At 33.5% G+C, this 24319-nt stretch overlaps 1 protein-coding gene across 6 annotated transcripts in view; it reads left to right on the forward strand.

The window, feature by feature from the left end:
* The window catches only part of LOC138173870 (poly(A) polymerase alpha), a 77098-nt gene extending 56202 nt beyond the window's left edge, over nucleotides 1–20896 (forward strand). The window contains exons 15-22 of one of the 6 annotated variants that reach the window (XM_069103944.1): nucleotides 101–210; nucleotides 6857–6978; nucleotides 8762–8901; nucleotides 9374–9474; nucleotides 9659–9879; nucleotides 15404–15469; nucleotides 16398–16472; nucleotides 18685–20896. In XM_069103944.1, coding sequence (XP_068960045.1) covers nucleotides 101–210; nucleotides 6857–6978; nucleotides 8762–8901; nucleotides 9374–9474; nucleotides 9659–9879; nucleotides 15404–15469; nucleotides 16398–16472; nucleotides 18685–18780 — 931 coding nt within the window. In that variant the 3' untranslated portion in view covers nucleotides 18781–20896. The remainder of the gene's footprint in view (nucleotides 1–100; nucleotides 211–6856; nucleotides 6979–8761; nucleotides 8902–9373; nucleotides 9475–9658; nucleotides 9880–15403; nucleotides 15470–16397; nucleotides 16473–18684) is intronic. The other 5 variants (XM_069103945.1, XM_069103946.1, XM_069103947.1 and 2 more) reach the window with 5 other exon arrangements.
* The last annotated feature ends 3423 nt before the right edge of the window (nucleotides 20897–24319 follow it).

Here is a 24319-nt window from a genome sequence, read left to right on the forward strand (position 1 = left end):
CATTTTTCATAATGAAAATTGTTATAAAGGATTTAACATCCATATAATTTTTCCTGGGAGATTATTTTTATTTTATTTTGTGTATTTAATTGTTTTGTAGGGAAGAATTTCGTACAATGTGGGTGATTGGATTAGTGTTTAAAAAAACAGAAAACTCTGAAAACCTCAGTGTTGACCTTACATATGACATTCAGTCTTTCACAGATACAGGTAAGTCCTGTGATTTTTAAAAAATATTTGCAATTTAAGATATTTGACATGTATTCCCATTGAATTTGGAATGATCTTTGTTGTAGGGTTATTTGTGAAAGTATTTGTTTTTGCAGTTGGGGGATGTACACATTTCAGAAAAGAATTAGGCCAGTAATGTATAAAGCGGTAGGCCTTTATCATGGCATTATAGCTCACAGAAGGTCAAGAAAGCTCAAGTCCTAAGATGAGACATTGGAGGCAAAGATGTGAAGATTCAAAGGAAAAAATATATTCGAGTGTCAATTCTTGGAGGGGTAAGCATACAACCTGAGTTTCAGTTACCATAAGAATGAAGATGGGGGTCAACATTGGTTCTTCAGAGTGACTGCCCTTAGGTTTGGCACACCTGGCTGAACTTCAAATCATGGCAGGTGAGCTTTTGTAGAGGAGGGATAGTCTCTCACTGTAGCAGTCTAGTTGTTTTTTTGTCTCTGATTTCACAGATGTGGAGATACTGGGGATTATAAACAAGTAGAATAGGGAAACAAAATACGTTATAAAAGTTTTCAGGAAAGGGGTCAAAGTTGTTAGGCACATAAAGGGAGGAAACATGTTGATTATCCAGAGCAATAGATGACTTCCTGCAAATGTTCTCTGGTTTTTGGGGAGAGCAGAAAAGCTAGAGTTTTCTGAACTATAACAAAGAGATAGAAGAATTTGTCCTCATGATGATTTTTAAGTGCTTTCAGGGTATAGCAGTCATCTAACATGTAAGGAAATCTGGTTTATTCTTATTACCATCAGGGTCAATATAATCTACTTTGCTGTAAGGGAAACTTACAAACATAGGACATACTGACCTTAAAATTTATTTCATCTGTATACAGTTTAGTTGAACCTTGTATTTGGATTGCTTGGAACTGGAAGTTACTGAACAAGTGTACTGAAATCTGGATAGCTTGACATACCTGCCCTGCCTCCAACTCTGAGTCTTGGAATAGGAGGTTTGATCTTTGCAGCAAGTATAGGTCAATTATATTTTTATAGGAAAAAATTGAGGAGTTTAGAAAAAATCAGATTGACTTATATCATGGTAAAAATGACTTTAAAAAATAGACAGAACTTTTCTTGATACACTTTTTTTACATCATGTATTTCCCAATATCCTGCGTGCATGTGTGTGTGAGTGAGTGAGAAAGAGCACACATAAGCAGTAGGCTCTAGGGGTCAAAGGATTTGGATATTTCAGTCACTTCATTTGCACATAAATAACTCTGAGTTGCTTTCTATAATAGTTGGATCATTTTGTAGATCCACTAAATGCATTAGTGTTTGTCCATTTTTACCCAGCTCCTACAACATTGACTATTCTCATCTTTTGTTATCTTTGCCAATTTGGTGGGTTTTGAGGTAAAATCTCAGTTGTTTCTATGTGCATTTCTCTTATTCGGGACTCAGATTAGTCTTTAATGTGATTGTTTAAATAGTTTATGCTTTCTTGTTTTAGAATTGTTTCTTCATATCCTTTGACCACTTATCTATTGGGGGATTGGCTTTTGGACTTATGTATTTTCTGTTACCAATATATGTTGAACAACAGACTTCTTATCAAAGACATTTGATACAAACATGTTTTCACTGTTGACCACTTAAGTTCTTATCCTGTTTGTGTTAAAATGTTTTCATGTAATCAGAATGATCTCTTCAACTCTGTTCTGTTGGGTTAAGAATTCATCAAATTCATTTCCTTCTGTTGTGGTTGTGAAAGTTACCACCAGATCTGGTTATCTTCTGATTTTTTTTTTTTTAATGGCATAACCTTTAATATTTAAGTCCAAACTATCCAGTTGGAGTTTATTGTTGGGCATAATATATATCATAATATATTGCTCTAAATTTTTTTCTGCCAGACTGCTTTCTAGTTTTCCCAGTAATTCTTGTCAAATAGGGAATTCTTCCCTAGATAACTTATGTTTTCAGAGATATTAAACACTGGTTTATTGAACACGGAGTTAAATGATGTCTTATTCTCATTTGTCTAGTCAGTTCTACTGAGTCAAGTCTTCTATTTTTTTTTAACCAGCACTAAATATTTTTGATTTTTACTACTTTATGTTATAATTTGAGCTATGGAAATGTTTTTCCTGCTTCATTCTTTTCCCCCCATTATCTACTTTGAGTTTCCATATCTTTTGTTCCTCCAAATTAATTGTGTCATTTGTCAAGCTATATGAAGTAAAACTCTTATTAGTTTGGTTAGTATGGCACTTTCTGATAGTGGTGCCATTTTTATTATATTGGAAGGGCATAGAATGACAGTAAAACTTTACCAGAGAGTGAACAGTATAGTTGACTAGGGTTATATTTATACAGTAATAGATCATATGTTAAAAGTCCTGCTTCTACCTTTGGGCAAAACCTCTCTGAGCCATTTAATTATCTATAAAATGAGCGAGTTGGAAAAGATAATCAGATAATCATCAAGTTCCCTTCAGTTCTAAATCCTGGGATTTTTCTCCTTGGACAATGGGTGTTTATAACAATTTTCCTCCCTCTTAAGGATTAATCCTGACTCCTGGTTCATAGATTTAAAATATTTTGTTTTCTTGGGAAGTTTTCCCAAAATAAAAATCTCCAGACTTAGCCACTAATAGGTTGGTCTATTGTGGAAAATCTTTTTGAGGACTGTAAAATGCTGTACATGAAAATTGCTGTACATTTGTCTTATGGAGACTTTGCTAGTGAATAATTTGACTGTTTCATTCCCAGACATAAAAATAGAGTTGTAATCAGTGTGTTGATTATATAGAAACTCGAAGCAAAAATTAGATTAAAATTGCTTGTGGTCTCCAACAATTTTAAGTGTGTTTCCGTTGTTTTGAGTTTATGTTAAAACAGTACTTAATTTTATTTAATAGCTATTTTTGATTAAGATACAGGAATATTTTACTGTCATTTAACCAAATTCTTCCAAGTAGTTTGTAAAATTGGAAATACAAAAAAAATGATTATAAAAGTTTATTTTTCAAAGAAAAATATGATTTTTTTAATGAGATTTTAACAAAAAGAAATTTATCATAGTTAAGTACTATGCAAAAATCTTTTACCCTGGAGTCCCATGAGAACAAGTGAAGTTGAGACTTATAATTTCCCTAGATCCTTTAACTACAGTTTTCACTGTCTCTTTTCCAAGGTGAACTCTTGATTTTTACACGTGTCTTATTTCCAACTTTGGTCTTTTTAATTGTCTTTAAACTTCTCTAGGGTTGTTAAAGTATATATTTTTCTTATTCTTGGTAAGTTCCTTTTGTTAAGGGATTTTACTAGATATAGATGATGATTGATGATAATTCACATTTTTATCAGTGTCATACAACTTTGTAAAACAGTATGTTTCTCCCTACATTACAAATGGAAGCTTTTAACATTCCCAAGGTCACACAGCTAGTAAGTATTAGAACCCAGTCTCCTTACTCCATGTGCAATGCTTTTAATGCTTTGCCAGTATTTAATGCATAATCTTGAATTAGACTTTTATCAATGTTTTTGACTTTAGGGTAGATTTAATGCTCCTTCCCATATAAATAAATAAATGTATATATATATATATATATGTATATAATTACTCTCCACAGACCTGTCTTTGCCCCCCTCTCTTGGAGACTTTGTCAGTTTCTATGAGTTTAATTATCATTCATCCAGTTTTTCTTGTGATCTTCAGTCCTTTATCACCAAATTCCTGTTTAACATTTCAAACTAAAAATCCCAAAGATAGTTCCAGTTCAACATATCCAAAACAACTCATTATCTTCCTGACCCTTGACCCTTCCATTTTTCCTCTAGACTTTTCCTGTTTCTGTCGAGGGACCTACTGTTCTTTGATTCACTTAAGGGCCTCTTGGCCTCAAGGCCACATGTAGCCTTCTGGGTCTTCAAGTACAGCCCTTTGACTGAATCTAAACTTCACAGAACTAATCTCCTTAATGAAACGATTTGTTCTGTAAAACTTGGACTCAGTCCAGAGGCCACACTTGAGGACCTAGAGGGCCGCACGTGGCCTTGGCTATAGGCTCCCCCCCCCCCCCAGCTTAAATTCTTAATGTGATCCTGAACTCCTTACTTTTACTCTACATATCATTTGCTGCAGTTCCTGCCAGAATTCTTTTTGCAGCTATCCTTTTTTCTTGCTTCAATCAGCTACCATTTTAGTAGTAGCCTTTTTCACCTTTTGCCTAGATTTTGTATTAGTCTCCTAATTGATCTCCCAGCTTTGGGTCTTTTCTTCATTGCATTCCATTCTCCACATTGCTGGCCAAGTGATTTTCCTCATGCACTTCTGACCATGTGAGTCCCTCACTCAGTTAATTCCAGCAGTTTCCTATTGTTTTTAGGATAAAATATACTCTCCTATTTGACATTTAAAGTCCATTACAGCCTATCCCCAATACATCTTTTCAGTCTCATTGCATATTACTTGTATATTACCTTTTTACCTAGTGCGGTCTAGCCATACTGACTTTCTTTCTGTTCCTCACATGTGCCTCTTCATACATTTGGCACCTGACTGTCCTGTATTCTTGGAATGTATTTTCTACATTTCCTCTGCTTCATAGAATCCTTCTCTGCCTTCAAGACAGGAGATAGTTGATGCTTAACCTTGGATCTGTGAGCTTTAAAACAAAATTTTGATTATGATTTCAATTTAATTGTTTTCTTTTGTAATCTTGTTTTATGTACTTTATTTTTTTTTACTCTGCCATCTTGGCTCCACCCTCTTATTTTAATGTACTTTAGCAGAGGTTCATAGGTTTTAATAGATTGTCAAAGGGATCTCTGAAACAAAAACATTTAAGAATCTTTTGTGTAAATGAAGTCCTTCCTCAACTTAACTGCTAGAACTCTCCCTAATTACTTTGTATTTGTTGTCTTTGTGTTCTCTAAATGTTCATATATATATATATATATATATATTTACAGGCTTTTCCTTTAGAATATAATATAAATAATCTTCAAGAGTAGAGATTATTATATTTTGTATTTCTATCCTTACAATGTAGTATAGTGCCTTACACATAGTAGGAACTTAATAAATGATTGTTGATTGATACGATCTGCAATGACAGAATGCTTTAATGGTTTATTTAGCTTTTTTTTCCCCCAATATTTGAAGTAATTTCCTTCTCTAAATCTTATGTCTTTAACCCTCAATAAGATGTCTTTATTTAGCGAATGTTTCTTTCATTCAACAGATGTTAGGTGCCAGTATTCCTGGAAAACTTTTAGGCTTTGAGGGAGTTACATGGATATATAAATTGGGGTAGTTACTTTTAACTATTTCTGTTTCTGTTATGTTAAGAGTTGTCTTTGAGGGAATATTAACCTTTCAACACAAGACTACTTTTTACATTGGGATAAATTGATTAGCATTTAATGTTTTTATTCTTTTTTTTTAAAGTTTGAGTTGAATCCTTAAATTGCATTAGAAATAGTTTATTTTACATAGCAATAGAAAATGTAGTTAAGTATTTGTTAGTATAGTTCTAAGACATGTGGAAAAGTGATGAGTAGTAGTTGGCTATGAAGGGATTAGAATTTTAATCTGTATTTATTAGTGAGTAATTAATAATTACGACTTCTGCATTCTTTGTACCTTGATCTCCCCTTAATTGGTGTGCCCCTCCTCCCCATGTAATACTGTAATATATGGTAATGCTTGTACTCTTAACTGAAAGTTGTACCACAAAACTATTATGAGATGCCTCTCAAGATATTAACTTGGGTGTCTTATGAAGGAAATATAAAGGTGTATTTTTCTCATTGGGATTTAAAAATCACATGAAAAATTTGAATTGAAATATGTCGTGATAAATATATCCCCATCTTGAGGCTTCAGAATCAAAAGAAAATCTTTTTTACCCGGCTTTATAAAGATTCCTTCCATGATTTTTTGTTTATTTGAGAATGAGATTTTTAAAAGTTGTTATCCATTACAAAATATACTTCTTCGTAGCATTTCAATCACAGTTAGGGTCTTCGTATCTAGGATCTTAAATATATGAATTAGCAGTGCCCTGACAGAGCATGTCTGTGTCAAATACAGAAATATTAGTGAAATTGACAGTTTACACCATGCATGATAGGTAATTCTCTTCACCAAATAACATTGGCTTTGATAAAACCTAATAGTTATTGGAACCTTTATGAGGGATTTCAAGTAAGGGAAATTAATAAAATTTCCTTATTTGGTTGAATTCTGTATCTGTTTTTTTTTTATAATGCTTTATGCTCCTCAGTGTTTTCTTCACAATAATCTTGTTGTGGAGGTGTTGATTTCTAAATCCATTTTATGCTTGAGGAAACTGAGGCTCAGATGGTGGCAGGGAATTTTATTGTAATCACACTGCTTAGGACAGCATTAACCCAATTATTCTAACTCAAATTTAATTCCATTTCTTTTTACTCCATTCATCTAGATAGTGCCAGTTTCTTGATACCCAAAGTACTTACCTATATACCTTAGGTAAGTTATGATATCAGGTTAGAAAAGGTATGTTAAAGGGAAAAGAGTACAAGGAAGAAACAAAATTATAGGATAGTTTACTTCAGGTTGAATAAATGCTTTTCTTAAAAATATTTTAAAATTACCATAATCTTCTAATTGTAGTTTATAGGCAAGCAATAAACAGCAAGATGTTTGAGATGGATATGAAAATCGCTGCAATGCATGTAAAAAGAAGGCAACTTCATCAACTCTTACCTAATCATGTACTTCAGAAAAAGAAAAAGGTAAATTTAGAAATAACTAATAAGCATTAAAGGAACATTTTTATTAAATATTTAACATAGCATTCTCAGTTAACAAAGATAATAGGGGTGTATAGTAGATGAAATGGGTCATAAGAATTTTTAAATCTTTTAAGTTGTATTGCAGTAATAAACTTGGTGTACATTCCTGCTTCAGGAAGATATACTTTATACATGTGTTCTGTTCAGTCAGAATTTATTATAGCCATTTCTGCTTTATTTCTTTCCAAATTATACAAATCTAAGAGGAAGTGATATTTGAATATTGGTTTTTGAGCAGCTTAATTATTTGACACATATTGGTGTCAGTATGAAAATTATAGTAAGACATTGAAATACAATTAAAAAATTTTCTGCCATGTAAAAACTTTTAAAGTATGTGGATTTAATTTTTTATATATATGTATATATATACACACACATATATATATACCATAGCTAAATGTTGTTTGATATTAATCTGTGTAAACAATAAGTTATTGACAAGTCTTTTAAACTGATGAGTTTTTTAATTCAAGGAAATCATCAAATAGCAATAAAACATAAAATGTTGAAACTGAATGCTTATTTACTATTATCCCAAGGGTTTAATTTTCCTTATGTGTAAACAAAAATACTGCTTCTTATGAAATGAATTATTACATGTTAGTATAGTTGATATACAAAAACCATGATAAATATATTTGGATATTTACAAAATTTGTGTTTAAAGCTAAATACATATGTATATAATATACAAATGCATATTTAATAGGTTAAATCAATCAACATCAGAATGTTTATGTATTTGTATGTGTGTATGTATATACACATAAATATAGTCACATGTATCATGTACTCATATCCTTTATTTTTAGAAAATGAGTTCAGTTCCTTATTTCTACTCTAGTAGTTTACTAATTTTGAAGCTTATGCATTTACCTTTTTTTGGTTAGTTTTTTATGTTAAGACCAGCATTAATCAATTTATAACAATAGCTCTTTAAGAGTATAGTCAAGTTAAAGGACCAGTCAAGTTCACTGGAAGTTAACTTTCTACATGCAAAGGGCATATCCTTAACCCTAACAAGCCTTTTAAAAAAATATAAGCTATTAGTTATAAGGGAGAAGAGAGATAAGAAGGTATGGAGGACTCAATTGTTGCCATTATAAGAAAGAAAAAAAAAGTATCTTCAAGTATCCATCCTATTGCATCATTTCTGTTCAGAACAACACAGTTAATGTCTGAAGTTCTGGCTTTAATTCCAGGATTCCTCTTGTCTATAGTTTTATTAATTGATAGTTTATTTCTTACTCTTATTCTTTCCAGTATATTCTGTTGTAGCAACCAGTAGAGCAACTTAAGTATTTAGGAAAATGATAACTATGAAAAGGACCTGAGTTAAAATACTGCTCTAGGGACTTATTAGTCATGTGACTGATTAAATCACTTAACCTGTCAAGACAGGACTTTATTAGGATTTACCTGGAATTGTTCATGATGTGGAAATCACAAATCCTTTCTGTGTTTTTGAATGCAATTGTTTATATATATATATATATATATATTATCATTAAATCCTGGAAGTTTTAAGTACTGTTTTTTATCATGAATTTTGTGATTTTTCACATTATATCAAAAAATTATTTCAAAAGTTTATCAAAATGGCACTTCGGTGATTTTGACAAACTTAATTCATAAGTATGTTTGAAATGCCATTTATTAATCATCTCTCAATATCTTTTATAAAATAGAGATATGTGATTCATTGTGTCATTGGTTGCAGCATTCATCAGAAGTTCGATTGACAGCTCTGAATGATAGCAGCCTAGACTTGTCTATGGATAGTGACAACAGCATGTCTGTGCCTTCTCCTACCAGTGCTATGAAGACCAGTCCATTGAATAGTTCTGGCAGCTCTCAGGGGTAAGACAAGAAAAGATAGTAGTTTATTCATGTACTAATCACTGAAGAGTAGATATGACTCCCTAGATACTAAAAGGCTCTATGGGAGAGAATACAAATGACATGAGAAACAAGGTCCTTACTGCAAAATTCTTTAAATACTGGAGGGGGGATGCAAAGAAAGTGGGGTTAAGGTTGTCCACATGGGTCAATAAGTCTTTTGAATTGTGCCATATATACATGTAAAGAGTTTTAATAATTGAAAAGCATAATTTTTTCACATTCCCAGATTTCAGTTTAAGAACATTAAGGTAGTTTATGAGCTTTTTTAAAATCACGTTTTGTTTTGTTTTTTTTTGAGGTGAGTTCATCTTTGTTAACGGAATCAAGCCAAAGCTTGTATATAAAGTGTGATCAGAGGTTATGGGTTCCACATTGAAAAGTAGCTTGTGCATATATATTGACTTTTCTTATGCTACTTTTTGTGCATTAGCAGAAACAGTCCTGCTCCAGCTGTAACAGCAGCATCTGTGACCAACATCCAGGCAACTGAGGTTTCTGTGCCACAAGTAAATTCCAGTGAAAGCTCAGGGGGTAAGGAAACTCAATTTGCATACAATATCAAGGTGCGATATTATAACTTTTGTGATTTTAAATAGCTTATGGTTGTAGTGTTTTGGGAAAAAAAATTATTGTATTACTAACTAGGCATGGAAGAAATATTTATGTGGGATCTCTGACTTTATTGTTGTTTGATATGTTTTTATTTCCACTGTAGGTACTTCAAGTGAAAGCATTCCTCAAACTGCCACACAGCCAGCCATTTCTCCACCACCAAAGCCTACGGTGTCCAGAGTTGTTTCCTCAACACGTCTGGTAAACCAACCACCAAGACCTTCAGGAAACACAGTAACAAAAGTACCTAATCCTATCATAGGAGTCAAAAGGACATCTTCACCTCATAAAGAAGAGAGTCCCAAGAAAACCAAAACAGAAGAGGTAATTTATATTTTTAAAGTCAAATTATTCATCATCAATATTTTTATGAATCCCTTGGAAATTATGGTTCAAGTATGGTTACTATTTGTGTCGTAGTAGCTACTACAACATAAAGTAGTAAAGTTAATTTTAGTGAGGGCAAAAAAGTTTAGATGATCAGGCCTTTTTATAGTTGTTACATGTGGAATATTCTGAGGTTACGGCATATTGTGTGGTACAGTGGAGATAAAAAAGGCTGTGAAATCAGAGGACATGGGCTCAAATACCACCTCTGATTCTTATTACCTTTGCGATCGTGGGTAAGTCATGTAGCTTTCCTGATCTTTGACTTTCTTATTTATGAAATGAGGAAATTGTTCTAGAAGCCCTCTGAGGTTTCTTCCAGCTCTAGATCTATGACCTCACCATCTTTCTATCTATTCTTTCTTGAAACCTCTTCCCTGATAGTAGTCCTCATTGACCACGAATGAATGAAGAAAAGTATTTAATATTCACTTACTCTAGTACTAAGCATTAGAAATACAAATACTGTCCATGCCCTCAAAGAGTTTACATTTTAATTGGGAAGATCTACTCTTCATTGGGGAGTAGTAGCCAGGGAATGGGAGTTATAGTCTGGTAAGATATAAATAAGATAAATGTAACACTAGGACATTCAAATCTGAATTCTAATACTTAGTCTGTATTGTGTAATTTACAAATTACATGGTCTTGCTTTGATGTCTTGTGTCCCCAAGTAAACTATAAACTATTAAAGGACAAAACTGCTTTTCATTTAGCTCTTTGGCCTTCAGTGTTCAGTGTTTAGCGTAGTGCTGAATACCTTTTACTCAGTAAATTTCATGTTGGTCACTTTTTTGATAGTTAGCTTCTGAGGTGGACAGTGCTTTTCAGTTTGCCATGACAAAAAAGAGATTTTGTATTCTGTCAGAGTATTTTGTGTAGGCACTCAGTGCACATTTAACTGACAAAAGGAGCAGCAGTTGCAAGTTTTATAAAACAATAGCTGGAAGGAAACATGAAGAAGCATCTGTCTGTTTTACATCTTTGCCTTTAATTTTTTCTAGTAGCTCTATTATGATAACCAGAAATTCAGTTAGAATAGTAATTCTCGTCTATATCCCTGACTTATGTAGTACTGTTTTCTTTGTTGTGGGACGTTTGAAAGAAAAAGTACCTATCTCAGCTTCTGAATCCATTTCTGGCTAGTCAGAAAATTTAAGTATTACCCCATAGTATTTTTAAAGATGTAGTATAGTTCAGGCATCTTGTCCTGTTTAAGCAATCACTAATAAATGAGAAGTTAATTTAGGAGACTACCAAATTCTAGGGAGCACCGTGCTGCCCCCCTTTCCTCCCTACCCCAAAAGGGTGATTTATTAAAAAGAAAATGTATTTGTAGGTTGAAAATCTAAACTTATATCCCATCATTGTGCTTTATTATTTGCGTGATATTGGTTAAATCACTTTACTTTCTCTGGGGCTCATTTTCACACCTATAAACCTAAGGGTGGTAGACTAGATAATATATAGATTCCCTTCTAATGCTAATTAGAGCTGAAAGGAAGTTAATTCTTTATTCATTTATTCCAGCCAACTCAGTGAAGATACTGAGGCCCATGTAAGTTAGTGACTTATACAAGGTTGCACAATTAGTATGTATTAGAATCTGGATTTGAACTCAGTTCCTCTGAATTTAGATTTTTTTTTCATTTTCCAAATGCTTTGTTAACTTATGATTTACATCATTCATTTCCGCCAGATTTTGAGTTACAAATTTTCTCCCCGTTTTTCCCCTACCCACCACTCCAAAATAGCAGTCCCACAGGATATCCCCTCCTCCAGTCTGCTCTCTCCCATACCCATTTCAACTTTTCCATTGGATCTCTATGCCCCAGTGCCTGTATATTTTATTTCCCAATTACATATAAAATAGTATTAATAATAATAATAAAATGTGTGTGTGTGTATTTAAACATTAGGTTTTAAAACTTTGAATTCCAGATTCATTCCCTTCCTCCCTTGTCACCCACCCTTACTGGGAAGATAAGCAGTTCAGTATAGGTTGTACATGTGTGGCTAATGCAAAACAATAACATAGTAGATATATTGTAAAAGACTGACTACATTTTCCCTCCCTCCTATCCCACCTCCCACTTGTTCTATTCTCTACTTTGATCCTGTCCCTTTTCAAAAGTGGGTGCTTCCAACTTCCCTCCCCCCCAGCCTGCCTTTCCTTCCATCATCCCCCCTCTCATCCCCTTTCCCCCCTACTCTCTTGTAGGGTGAGATACCCTATTTAGTGTGTATTTCATTCCCTCCTCAAGCCAAATTCAATGAGAGTAAGGTTGACCCATTCCCTTTTACCTTCCTGTTCTTCCCCTCCATTGTAACCATTTTCCCTTGCCTCTTCTATATGAGATAGTTTACCCCATTCTGTCTCTTCCCATCTCCTCTCATTATATTCCTCTCTCACCTCTTAATTTCACCTTTTAAGTATCATCCCTTCCTGTTAAATTGGTCCTGTGCCCTCTATTTATAATATACCTGTTATATATAAATATATATACCTGTATATATAAATATATAATATTTATAATACCTGTAAACATGTATACACAATTCACATATGTATTCATATGCTCATCCCTCATATAGACATAATATATATATATATATATATACATATATATTTGTATTCCCTTCAACTACTGAGAAAAGTTTCATAAGTTACAATTATTGTTTTTCCATGTAGGAATGTTAATAGTTCAACTTTGATAAGTTCCTTATGATTTCTTTTCCCTATTTACCTTCTCATGCATCTCTTGCTTCTTGTATATGAATGTCAAATTTTCTATTCAACTCTGGTTTTTTTCAGCAAGAATGCTTGAAAGTCCTCTATTCCACTGAATGACCATATTTTCCCCTGAATCATGATACTCAGTTTTGCTGGGTAGGTGACTCTGGGTTTTAATCCCAGCTCCTTTGCCCTCCGGAGTATCATATTCCAAGCCCTTCGATCCCTCAGTGTAGAAGCTGCCAGATCCTGGGTTATCCTGATTTTGTTTCCTAGGAGTTTTCTTTTTGGGATCTTTTTCAGGAGGTGATAAGTGGATTCTTTCAACCTCTGTTTTGCCCTCTGGTTCTAAAACATCAGGGCAGTTTTCTTTGAGAACTTCCCGGAGGATGATTTCTAGGTTCTTACTTTGATCATGGCTTTCAGGTAGTCCAATAATTTTTAAATTGTCTCTCCTGGATCTCTTTTCCAGGTCGGTGGTTTTTCACATTTCCTTCTATTCTTTCATGTTTGGATCTGTTTAACAGCATCTTGATTTCTCATAAAGTCATTAGCTTCCATTTGCTCCAGTCTAATTCTGAAGCAATGATTCTCTTCATTGAGCTTTTTAGATTCTTTTTCCATCTGGCAAATTTGGCTTTTTAGGGCATTTTTCTCCTCATTGCTTTTTTAAGCCTCTTTTTGCCATTTGAGTTAGTCTATTTTTTAAGGTGTAATTTTCCTGAGTCAGGCTGTTGACTTTCATTTCGTAATTTTCTTGCATCGTTCTTATTTCTCTTCCCAATTTTTCCTCCACTTCTCTTATCTGCTTCTTAAGGTCCTCTATGGCCTGTAACCAGCTCGTGTTTTCCTTTGAAGCTTTTGGTGCAGGAGTTCTGACTTCACTGTCTTCCTTCTGTTCCATGCTTTGCTCCTTTTTTTTCCCAAAATAGGAGTCTAATGTTGGAATCTTCTGTCTGCTTTGTTTCCTTTGCCTGGTCACGTCGCCCCTCAGTCACTTGACCCCTGCGCTTTTTGCCACAGTGGGACTCTGCCACCAGTCAGGGGAGCTTTCTTCCCAAACGCTGGGGTTTTCTCAGCTGCTGGAGGTATTAGATGGGTGCCCTCTCTGAGGCCTCCAAATGTTCTGACAAGCTGGACACATACCCCAGGACCTCCACCCTAGACTGCAATCCAGATCCAAGAAGGTTAAAGCAAGAGCGATTACCCCTTCAGACTGGTGCTTGGTCCCCCTACACTCTGCAGTCCAGGAGCTGAAGCTGCCACATGGCGCTGGCTGGCTGTGCAAGTGTCTGAGCGGCTTCTCTCCCCGGGGGTAAAAACCATGCATTCCCACTTTAGTGGGTCCCAAAGTCCAGACTGCACTGACCTCTCACTTTGTCTTTTGCATCTATGTGTTGAAAAATCTGGAAATGGCCACAGCTGCTGCTGATCTGGAGTCCCTCCGGCCCAAGGCTGCTCAGGCCCACCCTGGGGCTAAAGCCTTGGTGACATGAGGCCTGGGCTTGGCTCCCAGAGCACTGGCTGGCTGATTCCTGCTGGCCTGCTGGGCTGTCCTCAGTGGGAGGTTAGCTTCTCTCTGTCATTTTGTGGGTTCTGCAGCTCCTTTGTTTAGAGTCCCCTTTTTACATGGATTGGGGAAGGTGGAAGCCGGAGCAGCAGAGGGGGGTTTTGCTTCTACTCTGCCATCTTGACTCCACCCCTGATTTCTTTTTTTACTTTTTATATATTCTGTCTCTTTATTGCAACTATATTTTGATTTGTAAGATCTTTACATTCACTTTAAAGGTCTTCTACTTTGGTTTAAACCATTTTTCCTGTCTTTTTTTTTTTTTTAAAGCTTTTCCTTAGAATTTGTTCATGATTGTAAAATTGTGATGGTTTATGGCATGCTTTTTTGATGGAAGAGAATGGCATCTAAATTAAGCCTAAAGCTACTCTTTCTTGGAGGAAAAAACCCAGTTCAAATCTGGGGCTGGAGAGTTGGAGAAGAAGGGAATGGAATCAGAAAGATCCTTGTTCAGTGTTACACAAGAATCTAGTCACCTGCATTTTTAAAAACCTTTATAATATTTATAGTTTTACATAATTATTTACAACTATTGAGTATGCTATTACAATGACACATTTCTCTAATGCATAACAGTTTGATGTCCTTGAAGAGAGGAATAAATTTCACATTTAGACTTGCTTGATGAAATTTTTCCCAGGTTGTTATGTTTATTGGTTGAGTTTTAGGTTTATTCCATAAATAAGCCAGAAAAAAATAGTTCATTGATTTTTTTTTTCCTTAAAAGGTGGGTCTAAGTCATCTAGGATTGATTAGAAGAAAGAAGTTTTTTATATTTGTTGTGTTTTGTTATAAAGTTTAGCTAACTTTTACTACTTTGCCTCTTTGATCAAAGATGGATTATTTATGGATATTTATTTTTGCAGCTATATTTTTGTGCAACTGGAATATTCACATAAAGTAGATGTGGCTTTTCTCCAATTTTTTTGTACCAGCAACTATACATTTAATTCCTGTTGATAGAGAATTTTTTGGAAATTGCTTTTAGAAACAGTATAATGATTTCTTTTAAATAAGGATTCACATCTTAAGTCATTTGAAACACTTCATTAAGTAGTTTTTAGAAGCTAAAGCATAAGTTGATAAATTATTCTAGACTTGTTCTATTTTTGTCATTGAAGCTTTTTTCCTTTTTCTTTTCTGTGTTTTTTAAATAGCAGGATGAGACAAGTGAAGATGCCAACTGTCTTGATTTGATTGAACATGATAAACAGGAAACCAAGGTATGCTATTTTACTCTGTGTGTAAAATAGTGCTACCCAAACTCTTCACAGAGCTAGAATACATATCTTCTTGCTTAGATGACAGGGTTTCATTCCATTTTCCATCCTCTGAAATTAACTTTCCTTTTTTTTTCTTTTTCTTTTTGTAACCAAAGTAAAAGTTCCTTTTAGCCCAGTGAAAACATGGTCTGGGGTTTGCCGCTGAGATGGAAATGTTCGTGTCTTTGTGCATTTCTGTTGCTATATTGCAGTACATTACAAATAATTAAGATTTAGTAGTAAAACTCGAAGGCTGTGAAATCTATTGTTCTATTGACACTGAATAACAGTTTTTTCCTTCATTTCTGTTGCTAGCACTTTATTATGGGAGTTAAAGAAAATGCCAGTTTTACGGAACACTTGCTGAAAAACTGCTTAACTTTTCCCTGTACATAGCATATGGTTTTGCTCTAATTTCTTTAACCAACTGCTCATTTTGAACTTCTTTGTAAATCCTACAAAAGTCATTGGAAGATTTTCCCTCCCCCCTTTCTCACCTAGAATGCTTTACATATATTTTCTGTTCTGCTGATTATTATCTCAGTACTCATTTATAATATTCCAGTACTGATTTATAGAGTGAATTATTTCATTGCCTGATTGAATCACATCAAGTTGGAGGGTCATTGAAGATCTTAAGATATTTTGCTGCCGTAGTAAATAACATAATAAATGGAGTATTTTGAGTCACAAAAAATAGCTTTTAAGAAAAGCCTTGATTGTATTAATTATATTTAACTTAAGTCTTTTTTTTTTTTTTTTAAATCTCTCCTTGTTGGAATCCTAGGCAGGATTCCAACCTACCTAGTTTATGGTGCTCTTTATTAAAGTACAGAAATCCAGTGATACTCTCATTTAAAAATTAACAACTCCCCCCTCCCCTCTTTAGGAACAACTTGATACAGAAACAAGTACAACTCAATCTGAAACTCTTCAGACAGCGGCTCCTCTGTTGGCTGCTCAGGTACTAAAGCAAGTAGAGTTGGGTTTTTTATAAATGTTCCTAAGATGAGTAAGGCTTCAGGAATAATAACAGTGCTTATGAAATTAAATGTTTTGAAATCAGTTTTGTGAAAGTGATTTATTCAACTAATACGAGTTTTTTGTGCAGGCTGAAGACAATTAAGGGACCAAATCTGGCCAAACCTTTCTTTTTTAGTGTTTAAAGATGCTGACTAATTTCTTTAATGGTAATTACTTGATATTGCAAGAAGTATCATTTTAATCTTCACTTGCCATATTCACATTGTGATATATAAAATTTGGATTACAGGACAAAGGATAAGATTAAAATTTTATTTGAAATATGTAATTCTTTGTAATTTTGAATGTTTGACTTTTAATTTGTACCTGATATCCACTTTTGTTGCTAGTTAACCTAAGTATTTTTCCTTGACCAAGTAGTATTTCGCTGTATTCATTTTAATGCTTTGTAGCAGAGGTACTCTTGGATCCTTGTATGTTTACTTTCAAATAAAAGACGTGTACAGAATGGAAATATACACATACAAAAATAAGAAAGGAAAATGTATGCTCTAGTAAAAATGAATTGGTACAGTTTTTGTTTGTGATTACAATGGGTGAAGTAAAAAGTATAACTCTCCTGTAGCATGCAAATAATTATCTTTAAACATTTTACTGTGCTCTCCAATAATAGCATTTCCTTGTATGTTTGGTGAATTCTTGATTTTTTCTTTTTAAATGATTACTTTTTAACTTGAATTCTTTTGAATTAGAAACAGCACTAAGATATCCAGCTTACTCTTTACTACAAAGGAAGTATTTTTCTGAAATTTTAAGTCTGGTGGACATGTGAAAATTAAAACCTTAGTAACTCAGTTTTCAAGTATTGCATAAAAATATCACTTTCTTGCTTCACATAAAAGTACATTTCTGTTCATTTGCACAAGAGGTATGCAGTTTAATTTCAGTAAATTTGACAAACCCTTCAAAAAGCAAATCAGTATAACCTGATCAGTGCTCACTCTTGTTAAATTCTATAATCAGTCAGCAAGCATTCATTAAGCACTTAATACATGTCGAAGCACTGTGCTATGTTCTGGAGATACAAAGACAAAAATAGAAGTGTTCTTTCCTCTCAAGCAGTGTATAGTCTATTATAGGAGACAGCATGTATGTATCATTATTCATTATTCTTGTATTGCCTTTATTTTCCTCCCAAATGCCTTATCATTAAATATTTTAAACATAGAGAAAAATAAAATGCATATGAGGGGAAATAAATCAGTTACTTTGCTTTAGAAATTTTTCTTATGATTCTTATGCGAACTTATCCTAAGATTTTTCTTAGCTCAGTCATGACTAACATATCCTCAATTACCATAATATTACAACTAAGGAAATATTCTAATTAGTCATGAAATATTAGAGAAATATTAAAGAAGAAGATTAGAGAAATATTAAAGAAGATATGAGTATATGTATATCTTTGTGGTATTTTCATAGGTAAGAAGTAATATTTGATTGTGTGACTTTTTAAAGTTTTTTAAAATTTATTACTATGTTCACCAAGGAAGCCCTAAATTAGTCTGAAACAATATTTGTTAGTAAATAGTATTTTTATTTTTTGTGAAGTTTCAGAACACATCTACTGAGGAATCCTGCATTTTTACTAACAAATATAAATCTATAGTGATTTAAAGTCACTTTTGAAAATCATTGATGGGAAGGGAAAAAAACAAAACTTCTCTGAAACTTGAACAAGATTAGGAAACAAGCATTCAGGTTGTCATGTATGATTTATAATATGAGCCATGAGTGTTGAAATGAATCTTCACATACCCCTAAAAGGAAGCTCTAGGAAGCTCCGATTACATTTGGTGATTCAACTTGGTGTGAGGCTTTCTTTTTTGAGCTTGATGCTCCTTTGAAGTCAACTTCACATTGCTTAAGGTGTTCATATTAAATTGTTCACATTTTGCATAATTGTTTAAATTCTACATATATTCCAGATATGTCCACATTTAATTTTTGCATGTTTATTACTCCTATTATGATTATTCAACTAGCAATTTGAATACCTGTATTGGGTTTATAAAACATTCTTACCATGATGAGCCAGCATTCATCCAACTTATAGTAAGTGAAAAATTGATAGTTACATTGAAAAGTTACAAAGCTTTCAACAATGTTGTTATTTTCACCTTCTTTCTCAGAAAACATCCAGTACAGACCTTTCAGATATCCCTGCTCTCCCTGCAAATCCTATTCCTGTTATCAAGAATTCAATAAAACTGAGATTGAACCGGTAAAAACAACCTCAGGGGTCCATAAAACAATATCTGCCAACTCAACCTGTTGTCTTCTAATGCTAAAAAGGAGAATGGAGGGTGCAAGACTAGACATGACTGAAAAATGGATTTAGGTTTATTTGGTGAACCTCCCTTACTGGGCTAATCAGCACTTGATCGGAAGTCCAGGTTAGTATGTGAAGCCAGGAGTACTATTAGTAATGTGTTAGCAACAGTTGCATTAACTATTTCAAAGGATTACTGCCTTTAAAAGAAAAAAAAAGGAGGAAAAAACCTCAAGTTATATTTGTATCCATATTTAACATCTGATTGGATTTGTTTGATGCATTGTTTGAAAAATTTGCAATACAAACTGGCATAAGAATTCCTTATATTGATGATGCACTTTTATGTATTTTTTATTAGAACGTAGAACTAATTTTTAGATCTTGAGCTTGATGCATTTTTATTTTTTCCTGAAGTTTCTTCATCATTCTAAAATTTGGATGATATTGTACAGTGGTTATACTATTGTACTTGAGACAAATGATAAGGGTACATCTAATTCAGTCCCATTGAAGTAGCCATAACCCTTGAAAAACGAAATGTTTAAATCTTGGGGTATATGACAAATTAGAAAAATAACTGGGAAATAGTTGGTTTTGAATGGGACATAATTAAGAAGTAGTGTATTGGTTTTATTTATAAAGTTTTATAGTGCATACAAATCAGCGATCAAACAAGCAAATATTTTTTCCTTTGAGCTAACAAAGCTCTGTATTCTTCTCCCTTGCCTTCAGTCTTTTCTCTTTGAAAACAGCTTTTGTTCCTTTTTTTCAGTTTGTATGCACACAATAGGAATAATTTCATCAAAAATTAATGCCAGTATTTACTTAAGCCATGATGTGAAACAAAACACCCTGTGGCCACATGGCACAAAACACCAAATTTTGGTCTTATATGCTTCAAACTTTTGGGTGACTAAGTGGTGCCTGTAAAGCATAACATCTCTTGGGATGGCCATTTGATCACTAACATAAAAAATTTTGTATGTACACTCCATAGATTTCCTGCTGCAGCCAAGTAAAACATTTCAAATTTTGAACATAAAGGCAAAGCTATTTTCTCCAAGAATTTAAAAATTAATTTTTATTTTTAGATGGCTCACCAAAAATCGCCATTAAATTTTAGATAGAAAAAAAAAGCATACTTAAAAAAAATCATTTCTAGCAAGCACTTGACATCTAGTCAGCTCTCTTTACTCCTTTTTGTTTTATTCTTCAGTCCTATCAAAAAGACTTAAGAGCTCCTTTCTTTGAAAGGAATTTTAAAAGTCCTTCCTGATTGCAACAGAATACCAGTATCTAGAAAATGTGAGGGATACCAGATGTAGATAGCAAACTTAAACTTAGTTACTTATTCTTAATCTGGGGGGAAAAAAAAAAGCAAAACCAACAAACACCTTCCCATATTTTCTGATTAGCATGTTTTATGAATCCCCCATTGTGCTCCATCTTATTACATGTGCATTTTTCATGTTAAACTGCAATTACTTACACTCTTCCACTGTCCTTCTAAATTAATTTTATAAAGTTGGAGTGTAGTTTCTTTTTCCCCTTAGGCTATGCAGTAATTGAGGCTTTCTTTTCACCATTTCTTTAAGATGTCTAGTATACAATATTTCTATTTCCCTTATCTTCTGCCCTGTGCAGCCACCTTGCCCTCCCTTTCTACCACCTATGAAAAAGATGATTATACTAACAGTTGAAGCGTACAAGGTGTCTGTGTATTTTGTGTAGCTATGGAGTTTAGATCGAAATTGCCAGGCACAAATTTAGTCTTGTCATTTTGTTTACACATTGGGGAAAATAAAATTCAGTTTATTAAACGTTTCATGTAACTGCACCCAAGTTTTTCCAAGCCGGAAACTTGGAATTTTTCTGTATAGTGACTTTTTAATTCTAGTTTTCATAATCTGGAGATCAGACTGTTGCTTTCGCATGATGTATGTAGTGTCTCATGACTGGAGTTTGCTTTGTTTTATAGTATCTGTACTCCTTGTATTTTTCAAGAGCTATTTTGTAAACAGATGATGTATTTCTCCATTGAAAACACAATAAAAAACAGCACAATCCCACAGTTGCCTGATTTCTTTTGACTGACTTAAATTACTTTTTTCTCTTCATTTTATATTAAATTTTTACTTAATTGCTTAATTGTTTACACTAGTATAAGATTTGTAGTGGTACATAAAACACAACATTACATGAAAGAATTTATATTTGCTGATTTTTAACATGTTAGATGTTCTATGATAGCTGTAGTCCTTTAGTGATTTTGTTATGCCTGGGAAAATAGGGTTGTTAAAGTAAATCTGTCTTAATTGATATCTTACATTACTCATCAGGTATTTGTTTTCGACTATTCTGCTGCCTACATGTCAATGAAGAGTGTAGTTAATTGGGAAATTTCACTTTAAAATAACCCATTACAAAAGCGTTATTCAGCCAGTATTTGTAGTGACTGGCTTCATTTTAAATACTCATGATTTTTTGAGTTAGCACTGTTGATTTTTTCTTGATGTCAGCAGGTGGCACTGTTGCTTTATTTTCAGCAGTGATTTCTGCATTTTTTTAAAGCTTATAGACAGAAGCAACCAGCAGAGTACAGCATTTATTATTCATTATTGAAAACTAGTTAGAGAGGCATACTTTCTCTTCTTTACAAGACACCAAATCATTTAGCATTGCACACTTAAGTTCTTTTGGGTAAGGGGGAAGGATGTACTTTTGTTAGTGTTTTGTTAATTCATCTAAAGATGTCCTAGGCTGCTTGTTCTGGGTTTTTTTTTTTTTAAGGATTGAGTATTGCACAGAAGCCTTTATTATAAGTAAAAAAGCACTTGAATATTCAAATTGCAAATTTAGAAATTAGAAGTCACTTAAGCTAAGTATATGTAACACATGGTTAAAGGGCAAAAGTAATTGTAATTGAAACAAACTTTATTTTTGTGCTCTTTGTAGTTTAATCTCAACCAGTATATTAAATTGATTGTAACCACTTCTTTTGTAAGCCTGTACAGAATTAGTCTTGCCATTATCTGTCTTCCAAATTGACTTGTACTTATGGGGTAGAGATTTTTAAAAATACTATACCTATTAATTTCAGTAAACTGGCACTTATCTTTTTATCGGTTTAGTATTATACTCTTAAAATAATGGAAAATTATGTGTTATGTGGAACAGGGTGTATTCTAGGATATAGTTTTGCACCTTTCTAATTAAAACCTTTGTTTTTCTCTCCACACAGAAAAATGTTTAGAGTTCTTCGTAGCATTAATTCTGGCTGCACTCAAGGTGGCAATAAATGATCAGCAGCTCCAAGTAGTAATTGTCATATGAAAGGATAAATCACTAAATATACAAACTTGTAGAACAAGCCCTGGAAATCTAAACCGTTAGAGCACTTAAATGCTTCATTTAAACAAAAAGATAAACTGTTTACTTAAAAAGGCATTGAACATTCCTTTGCATATACTTTTGCTTATTTTACTCTTAATAAAAACGAACAGTATGAGGAAAATTAGTTGCCTGTTAGCTTGAATTGTATTTTTCGGGGTTTTCCATTTCCCTTCCCTTTTCCCCCACCAATTTTTCCCTCTCCTGTTTAGTTACAATACTTTCCTAAGATGTAACTAAAAATAGGGTGCTATCTTAACTCAGGTTTGAACCTAGGAAATGAAATAATGAGGGTTTTTGATTAGAATCATGAACTTCAATTACATAGAGGCAAATGGTCTGCTTAATTCTGCAGGATCGCTGCCTCAAATATTTGCTGATTCAATATTTTAGCCATAGCTTATTGGATAATTATCAGACTAAAGTTCTTTTCAAATTAATACCCAGATTGGCATTAAATAATTGAGAGCTGGCATGACCATTTCTCACTATACGGTTGGAGTTGTTTTTCATTTTAGAAACAATTTCATGAACTTTGAATGGCATTTCAACTTGTTTTTATTTTTCCCCCTCCCTATGAGACATACTTTTGTCTCATCATTCTGGAGACATCACTGCAGCTGAGCAAACCATACTAGTATTATGTTCAAAGTGATGGAATTTTAAGTACCTTTCTTTTTTCATTCCTTTCCAATTCACAAGCTTTCTCTTGAAAGAATGGGATAGAGAGAACGCTCAAGTTCACATTTCAAAGGCCTCCATGTCCATGTGGAAAGATGAAGTACTAATTATTACACTTTCTGCTTTAATTATCCTTAAAGACTTGTTCCACAAAAAGCATAAAGCTATTTTAGACAGTTGAAAATTATATCTACAAAAGTCACAAAGTACAGTTTGAGATACGCAGATTCAAAACAGTTACTAGTTGAAATGTTAGCTTTTAAACTACTTAAGAATAAATTTAAGTGGTATTCAATTCAGTAAGCATTTATTAAGTACCTAGTTGAGAAGATGATCTGCCCATTTTATTGGGAGGATCTTTAAATTTTAGTAATATGGCAAGAGATTTGCATTCAATGATGAATAAACTTTTTTTGACCTAGCTTTTATGAGGATACACTTTTTATGAAAATATTCTTTTTTATACTTTTTAAATTTAATCATAGTGTTGTTCTTCTAGATTGGTATTGTCAGGGCAGGAACTTTTAAGTTGGTTGGTGTGGGGAGGGAGTTAATTAATGAGGAGAATTTGAATTGTTGATGAATTGACACAGATCCTTACACATTTGCCTGGTGCCCATTTTAGGAATGCAGTATGTGGTCTGGAAACAGGTGGGAACTAATAGGCCCATGTAAGAACTACTTTTAAGCATGGTTTCATTAGCTAGCACAGTACCATGCTTTAGCTGTCTGAACTAACCAGCCACAGATTTGAAACAGCATAATTTGTTATATACCAGTACTTAATGTTTAATTTTGTAAAAAAGATAAGTTCATTTTTAGTACTGTCCTAATTAATTTTTGAATAAAGATTTATATTTAATTCTTAAAATATTAAATATTTAATTCTTATAAGTTTGTAAAATCAAATTTGCCCCAAGGTTACATGGCCAGTTTTTTTTGTGTGGGTGTTAAATATCTGAGGCCGGAACCGATCCCAGGTCCTCCTAACTCCAGGGCCATCACTCTTACTCAACTGTGCCACCTAGCTACCCCTATAATTGTCTTCATAGATGTAAATGGGAAGCAGAGTAGAAGGGAAAAGAAGCCCTGGACAAAATCTGCCCTATTTTTAAGTTATTTTTGGTTGTCTAAAGGATAGGAAACATTCAGATGAGAAAGGTCATTAAAGACATTGTTCTTTAATAGTCTCATTTGAATCACTTTTCATCTTAAGTTGTGTCAAATAATAGGAATATCCATTTCTATAGCACCTTTTTCCCTATTCCTGAAGGGGTTAGTGGTAAGTAGTAATGCACTCATTTTATAGAAGACTCAGAAATTACAGGTTGACCAATGTCAGATGTTGTAAGTGTCAGTGCCAGGATTTGAATCCAAGTCTTCCGACTCAAGAGTTCATGCTCTCTGTGTTATAACACATT

Source organism: Petaurus breviceps, unplaced genomic scaffold (assembly GCF_028583685.1).
Source record: "Petaurus breviceps papuanus isolate PSGF00001 unplaced genomic scaffold, PetGlider_PUasm1.0 66, whole genome shotgun sequence".
Lineage (NCBI taxonomy): Eukaryota > Metazoa > Chordata > Mammalia > Diprotodontia > Petauridae > Petaurus > Petaurus breviceps.